The 8,675-nt window shown below is 38.3% G+C and overlaps 1 protein-coding gene across 1 annotated transcript in view; it reads left to right on the top strand.

Annotated features, from left to right (window-relative positions):
* The first annotated feature begins 674 nt into the window (after window positions 1–674).
* LOC117530559 (paired box protein Pax-2a-like) overlaps window positions 675–8,675 on the top strand; it is a 99,383-nt gene continuing 91,382 nt past the window's right edge. Inside the window, exons 1-4 of the mRNA XM_034193451.1 lie at window positions 675–916; window positions 1,296–1,493; window positions 4,671–4,747; window positions 8,102–8,221. Of these exons, the coding sequence (XP_034049342.1) occupies window positions 675–916; window positions 1,296–1,493; window positions 4,671–4,747; window positions 8,102–8,221 (637 nt within the window). The remainder of the gene's footprint in view (window positions 917–1,295; window positions 1,494–4,670; window positions 4,748–8,101; window positions 8,222–8,675) is intronic.

Genomic DNA, 8,675 nt, shown 5'->3' with positions numbered 1-8,675 from the left:
AATATCATTTCGGTGCAAGAGAAAAACGAGGGTTCCAGATAAAAACGCACAAAAATGAAACAGTTAAAGCACAACTATAAATATGAATAAATTCATAACATTTCACTCAGTGTAGGTTTAAAATGAAAATTCTGCACAGTAATTTGCCAAAAAATAAATATACAAGATGCATCTCAGTGCACGAGGAAAATTAATATATAAATACATAAAATAAAATGTATGTTTAAAAAAAAAACGTCTTAACGGCTCCAATAATGCACAGAAGACGTCAATTCTCACTCAGACTTGTCGTTTGTGTGCATCATAATGTTGCCTCGTGTAATTTATTAAGCATTTTTAAAATGTTATTTTTAAAAGAAATTGAAGATAAATGCAAAGAAGGAAGAAGAAATAGATCACAGACGCTATTATTTAGTAACAACATTAAAATTTGATATATAGTTAAATAATAATGTCATCAAACATCTCGAGTATTCTGATTTTCTCAAGATCCTATATTCTGTAAATTACACGAAATATTTTTAATCGATTTAAAAAAAAAAAAAACATTAATTGGATTTGCTCACGTGTGAGGTGTAAACGTGTTTAGACCACAAGGTTGTCGAACCTAATTTGATAAAAAAAAAAAATATCAAGATGGATTTTCAAGGCGCAGATTTTGCGCTAATCTCATTATGTGCTTGAGGCTTCGCACCTGTGCGCCTTTATGTAATGTTACGGTTCCACGTGCGGCTGTTGTGTCCCACGCAGGGCACGGAGGTGTGAACCAGCTCGGCGGGGTGTTTGTGAACGGCAGACCCCTCCCGGACGTGGTGCGCCAGCGGATCGTGGAGTTGGCCCACCAGGGCGTTCGACCATGTGACATCTCCAGACAGCTGCGCGTCAGCCACGGCTGCGTCAGCAAGATCCTGGGCAGGTAGGTCCGACCCACGGAACCACGCCGGTCCGTGTAAAAAAAAAAAAAAAAAAAAAAGTGGAGGAGTGTCGGATTTTTGTAATTGTGTTTTTGGTTGGTTTAAAATGGATTTTTACGCATTTTTTGCCCATTGATGTGGATGTTGATTTGATTCCATTTTAAATGTCAATGTGCGTTTTAATCTCTCAGGTGTTTTACTCTAAAAAACAAAAAACAAAAACAAAAAAAACCAGAACTGCTATGTGCATATTTCAGATGTGCATAAACTTTAAAAACATCCCGCAGCTTGCAATTTATAAACGCACCATATATACACATCGACACTTAATTGGAGAGTTGACATTTCCTCCCCCCCCCCCCCCCCCCCCCTTTCCTTCAGATATTACGAGACAGGTAGCATCAAACCAGGAGTGATCGGTGGGTCGAAACCCAAAGTGGCCACGCCAAAAGTGGTGGAAAAAATAGCAGATTATAAAAGACAAAATCCAACCATGTTTGCGTGGGAGATCAGAGACAGACTGCTGGCAGAGGGCATCTGTGACAACGACACTGTCCCCAGCGTGTCATCAATTAACAGGTAATAAATGTTTTGTTTTTTGTTTTTTAATTTCCATACCTAAATATTTTTATGTAAATGTATTAAAATGCATTTTATTTTATTTTATTTTATGAAAATGTATTCCTATATTGTAAATTAAATTAAATAATCAATTTTATTTCATCCAAATATATTTATTTAAAAAAAACTTTTATTTTATTTATTTTGCAAAATTCTCCTGGTGGTCTTTGAGACGAAGAATCCATTTGCTTACATGCTCACAGATAGTTGATCCTTTAAAGAACTTTGTGCAGCTCTCAGAGGCGCACTTCAATCTTTCACAGCAGGACACACACACACACACACACACACACACACACACACACACACACACACACACACACACACACACACACACACACACACACACACACACACACACACACACACACACACACCACCACCACCACCCAACAATCAGCAGTACATCCAGGACTGAGTGAATCTGTCGAGATGAAAACCGATCAATATTCGGTGACCAGGTCCCGTGGTGCTATAAAGCAGGCCAATTTTCTTTAGCACACATAATGTGTTGAGCTGAACAGCAGAAGCACAAGCTGTCTGCTCCAGGCTTTGATTTTTAGTGAAAATTGCTTGAAATAATTTAAGAAATCGAGACAAAACAGTGTCCGATGAATATATATATATATATATATATATATATATATATATATATATATATATATATATATATATATATATATATATATATATGTATGGTTCTCCCCCAGCACAGATCTGATCTCTCTGGTGGTGAACTTTGGTTAAGACGCACTGTTCCATAGAGTCAGCATGAGCATTACATTTTAATGAGCTGATGGCAGAACCATGGACAGTTCCACACAAGACATCTTTTAAATAGATGAAGGCTGAAGAAAATTCATTTCATGGTTCATGGTCGCTTAAAAAGGCCCATTTAAGGAGGCTCAGACACATGTATGTGATCAATTCAAAAATGTACATTAATATAATTAAAAGAGCCTTATAAAAAAATTCAATTCCAATTAACGCTTTCTATTTGGCACTTATGTGTCTTTGTTTGTGCAGAAAATTAAATTGGAAGTATAAGGAAGTTATTCTATTTGCCTAATATGAGCCACTTTGCTATTCTTCTGTATTGCTGAGTATTGCTGATTTTTTTTTTTTTTTACCAAAAGAAATCTAAGAATATGTACATGCATGCTTTAAATGACTGTACATTTATGTGCAGTGTGGTGAAAAGGATTTGAAAATAATGCTTTAAGTATCCATAATTTATGAGGTGACAAAATTGAAAAATATTTTTTGGTGGATTCTTGTAATTCATAAGAAAATTAGAGTGATGCCTTTGCACTATGTACAGAGTAGTACACCTATTTATTAATTCATATTTTGTTTGTAACTTGATATTTTAGTTTGACATTTTTTTTAACTTAAAAATATTGAATAAGAACATTTGGAAAATCTTAAATTTCATTTCTTCTTTTTTTTTTAGTTTTTTGTACTTTTTAATTTCTGTGATACTCTGCAGGCAAAAATAAAAATCAAATGCATCATTTTAGTTAAAATTTTGACATGCCTAAAAGTTGTACACAACATTATATAATAAGAATACTGTTTTTGTTTTTCCTCCAAATAATTTGCACATATTGTTTGCCATGTGTCTGTGCAAAGGAAAACACTTTGTAACAAGATAAAAAATTCTTCACATTTTATGAATCAATAAATTCTCTTTGCACACATGAATTCACTAGAAATACATATAATTTTCCAAAAACCTTTCACTTGCCATTTATTGAAAAACACTCTTTGTGTTGTCGTGGAACAGATAGTGCACCCACAAAGAAATCAATGCATCTCTTTATTTTTATGTATATATTTTGACTGAGGTTTGGAATGTGAAAGTTATTTGATGAAATGGGGGTGGGGGGGTGGGTTGGCATGGATTAAGAATACTTGGAAATTTCAAATTTAATTTCTCACCAATTTAGGAAGAAAAACACAAGAGGACACGTTTCGAAATTCTGTGGCACCTAAAACTTTTGCACATTACAGTATTTGCTTGAAATATGTTGCCCTGTAAAATAATGTCAAAGGTCGCGGGGCCGCGGCGTTTTCCAGATGGACGCCTTCTGTGGCAACAACGTGACCCCAGAAGTGTTGACAAAAGAGGATGTTTTATTTAAACGCCCTCCTCCTGCATGTTTTATGAAAAGCTACAGAGACGTGTTTTACTCTGCGTCTGAGCCACATCGAGGTTCTGCCAACAGGTAACACCGCCACCCTGCTGGGAGACATGAAAAAAAACAGTCCTCAATGGCGCTCGATAGTATTGATTCTGAAGTAAAGCAATTTTAATATTTCTTCAGGGGATTTTCAGCAACAGCCAGCTCATTAATTCATTCTCACAAATTGCTTATTCAATATCAAGAACACGGATACCAAATAAAGCCTTTTGAATTTATGCAGCGTGCACGAGTCAAGAGGTCGAATAACTGTTATGGAGAGAAGTGGAAAAAATTAAAACATCAATATGCGCTCACTGAGAAGTTGTTGCCTGTGAGGGGAGTGTTTTTTTTTTTTTTTTTTTTTTTGGTGGTGACGGTGTTGGATATATTCCTGCACCAAGACCATCTGATGTATTCCAGCAGTCTTATCAGAGCAAATAAATGCTTTGAATCACACTAAGCGCACAAACAGTTCTGCACGTGATGGAAAATTTTAAAGTTTTTTTCTCAAAGTGCCATTCCGATTAAAGGAATCTAATCCTGGCATGAGCTTGTGCAAGGCAATAAGGAACTATTGCTTTCCTGTCATATAATTTATAGCTTTCTATTTGCATCTGTTTGCCCATGTGACTAATCCCCAACTTTTTCTCCCCGAGCGCCGATCAATAGAGCCTCATCGGCACTGGCACATGGTTCTACAGAGATGTTTTATCCGAAGCACAGAACCAGTCACCTCTCCACAGTGGGGGGGGGGAGAGCTAATTAGTGTGAGCCAGGTAGAGTCAGTGAAGCTGATCATTGAGGTGAATTGATGTGATTTCATACTTTGTTTGCAAAGCTGACCAAAAGTGCAACGAGGATTTTCCTGTGGCCTTAACGCGACCGCCGCTGACCACATCCCTCCACAGCTCATGTCATCAGTGACATCTGCTTTTCCTTTTGTCACCAGGATTATCCGAACTAAAGTCCAGCAGCCATTCCACCCGTCTCCTGATGGGACGTCCCTGACGCCAGGCCACACCATTGGTAAGACTCACTGGCATGCACAGCAGTGTTGGCAGTCTCGTGTTAATCCACTTTGGCATTTACACCTTGGTCACATTAGCTACAAGAGACAGTGGCAAAGCGACAAGCTGCCATTCAGTTTCTGTCAGAGTGGGTGTTTTACAGCAAAAATAGACAACTGAGTGTCAGAATACTGCAACTACCAATCTGAGCGAAGGCAGAATGACATCAGCGTGACATATATTGGTTGCTCGCCTGAATAACGTGATCCAAGATGGCGGAATATACTCAGAAATGGCTGTATTTCTGTATTAATCTCATATATTTGCCATTTTTCTTGAACATTTTGTAAATGGTAGAGAGAAGTAAACATTTCTAAACCTAAAATTGCTGTTTTTGTAACCTGATAATGCCTCTGAGGTGATCCATGAGACATGTTACAGAGACGTTAGCATGCTAACCAGTGACACAGGAAAACAATCACAGTGGCACACGTTTTACTGAATCAAATCAATCAAACTTTGGACCAGTGATTCTCTTATTTTGGTAAATGTTGGTGTCTGTTGTCATGCACAATGACCAAAAGATTAAAAAAATAAAGTAAATGAAATAGAGACAGACTTGCACCAGCCACAAAGGCCACTGCTGATTTTATAAAACAGGCAGATATGTTTTGAGCAAACATTTTCTATAACATACAGTATAACTGAACCAGGGAATTTTTTTTTCCTGTTTCTCGAGTCCTATTTCCCATTCAATCTTTTGCTATTAAACTGAACTTGTGTCATTTTTGGGATAGGTCATCCCACATTAGTTTAGCCATTGATGTTGCACATTTCTAGCATTTTGTGCAATAAAACTATACCTCTAGATGTGTGACAATTGGTTCCTGGCACTGCGTTCAGGTGCTGTGATAATGAACTCTCATATTCAACTGTACTGTGGTCATGTTGGGGATTTGAACATATGTATACATGCAGGTACACTGTAAAAAAATCAAGTGGTTCTACAAAAAACTTAAGTTTAGTTGCTGCCTGAAAATGCGAGTAAACTCCACATCTAAATTAGTTTTGTTACGACTTAACATTTTGAGTTGAAACATGTCCTCATTTCAAAAACTGTTTCTTTTTTAAATAATCTGTATTGATACATTTGATCGATATTAGTGGTCCAATATGTGTGTAATTATAGCTGCAACACTGACTTTGATGTTTTTGTGATTTTACTTGCTTATTATTGTTATTATGATGATGATGATGATGATGATGATGATGATTATGGGTATGGTTTGGTAAGGTTAGACGTTAGACCTTGCTTGTGTGAAGCGCCTTGAGGAAGTATTGTTGTGATTTGGTGCTATATAAATGAAATAAATTTAATTATTATTATTATCATTATTTAGAAAAAAAACATAAAAATGAAATGTAAAAAAAATAAAAATGACTAAAAATGATGTCTGTAAATAGCTATCTATCTATCTATCTATCTATCTATCTATCTATCTATCTATCTATCTATCTATCTATATATATATATATATATATATATATATATATATATATATATATATATACGAGGGCTGTCAATAAATTAACGGTCCTTTTTATTTTTCAAAAACTATATGGATTCATTCATATGTTTTTACGTCAGACATGCTTGAACCCTCGTGCGCATGCGTGAGTTTTTCCATGCCTGTCGGTGACGTCATTCGCCTGTGAGCACTCCTTGTGGGAGGAGTCGTCCAGCCCCTCGTCGGAATTCCTTTGTCTGAGAAGTTGCTGAGAGACTGGCGCTTTGTTTGATCAAAATTTTTTCTAAACCTGTGAGACACATCGAAGTGGACACGGTTCGAAAAATTAAGCTGATTTTCAGTGAAAATTTTAACAGCTGATGAGAGATTTTGAGGTGATTCTGTCGCTTTAAGGACTTCCCACGGTGCGAGACGTCGCGCTGCGCTCTCAGGCGCCATCATCAGCCTGTTTCAAGCTGAAAACCTCCACATTCAGGCTCTATTGATCCAGGACGTCGTGAGAGAACAGAGAAGTTTCAGAAGAAGTCGGTTTCAGCATTTTATCCGGATATTCCACTGTTAAAGGAGATTTTTTTAATGAAAGACGTGCGGACGGATCCGCGCGTCGGGACGCAGCCGACGCGGTGCGGCGGCACAGGAAAAACACCTCCGTGTTGATAACCATTTGTAAAATCCAGGCGGCTTTTGATGGCTTTCAGTGGAGTTGAGTATATGAGAAATTGTTTAACAGGCAGGACATGTTCCAACTTGTCCTTAAGGCTTTCAACAGAGGTGTTTTTCCTGTGGCGGAGCGTCGCGGCGGCTGCGTCCCGACGCGCGGACCCGTCCGCACGTCTTTCATTAAAAAAAATCTCCTTTAACAGTGGAATATCCGGATAAAATGCTGAAACCGACTTCTTCTGAAACTTCTCTGTTCTCTCACGACGTCCTGGATCAATAGAGCCTGAAATGTGGAGGTTTTCAGCTTGAACAGGCTGATGACGCTGCCTGAGAGCGCTGAGCGATGTCTCGCACCGTGAAAAGTCCTTAAAGCGACAGAATCACCTCAAAATCTCTCATCAGCCGTTAAAATTTTCACTGAAAACCAGCTTAATTTTTCGAACCGTGTCCACTTCGATGTGTCTCACAGGTTTAGAAAAAAGTTTGATCAAACAACGCGCCACTCTCTCAGCAACTTCTCAGACAAAGGAATTCCGACGAGGGGCTGGACGACTCCTCCCACAAGGAGTGCTCACAGGTGAATGACGTCACCGACAGGCGTGGAAAAACTCACGCATGCGCACGAGGGTTCAAGCATGTCTGACGTAAAAACATATGAATGAATCCATATAGTTTTTGAAAAAAATAAAAAGGACCGTAACTTTATTGACAGCCCTCGTATATATATATATATATATATATATATATATATATATATATATATATATATATATATATATATATATATATATATATATATATATATAAGTAAATTAAATAAATTGCTGGGTGGGTATATTACTGTGGTCAGTGTCTCTTGATGATTAAATTTTTGGCACATGTCAGTCAGCAGTCAAGGTCAAGTAAGACAAAACACAAGCAAAGCATGTAATATTTATGACTGATTGGGATAACTGACGCAACAAAGTCAAAATATGAAATGGTAAATGACTGCATTTATATAGCGCTTTTCCATCTGCAGCAGATGCTCCAAGTGCTTTGCAATAATGCTTCACATTCACCCCGATGTCCGGGGTGAATGTGAAGTCATACATAGTAAGAAGCCCCCTGATGCCTTTCATTAAAATCATTGCTGAGTGTAAATACAAAGTGGATGTGAAATGTTCTCTCTTTTCTCTCTCTAGTACCAAGCACAGCTTCTCCTCCTGTAACAAGCGCCTCCAATGACCCCGCCGGGTCATACTCCATCAATGGGATTCTAGGTATTCCACGATCCAATGGCGAGAAAAGGAAAAGAGATGAAGGTAGGACCAACACGAGTCCCGTGATAGAATAACTGGAAAGAAACGTTGCAAACTGAGCAGCTTTCTTTTAGCTCAGTGCCATAGATCCCACTTTGCTGAAGGTGTAATTACAGTGTCAAAATTTGCCGCTGCCCCTGCAGATGACCCCTATAAAACACCTAAACCTGAACTGTGTTACACCCCCGTGTCAATCTGCTGGGGACTCTTTTGATTTGAAGACACGACCTCCGCTGTTGTCTCCTGCAATTAATCTTTATGGAAGTGATTAAAGGGCTTTAGATAATTACATGTCAAGATGATGTAGCCAGCCATCCAGGTCAGTCAAGAAAGTGCTGGAGCTGTGTGGAGGGAGGCTCCCCCCCCCCCCCCCCCCGCAAAAGCCACTTCTCCGCGCTGAAGTGGTGCGTATCAGGAGGAGGCCTGAGGCCATATAGATTATTGGTTCTGTAAGCAA

The sequence above is a fragment of the Thalassophryne amazonica genome, chromosome 18 (assembly GCF_902500255.1).
Source record: "Thalassophryne amazonica chromosome 18, fThaAma1.1, whole genome shotgun sequence".
NCBI classification, from domain to species: Eukaryota; Metazoa; Chordata; class Actinopteri; order Batrachoidiformes; family Batrachoididae; genus Thalassophryne; species Thalassophryne amazonica.
The sequence above is the reverse complement of the archived record's forward strand: the minus strand, read 5'-3'. Positions and strand labels throughout refer to the sequence as shown.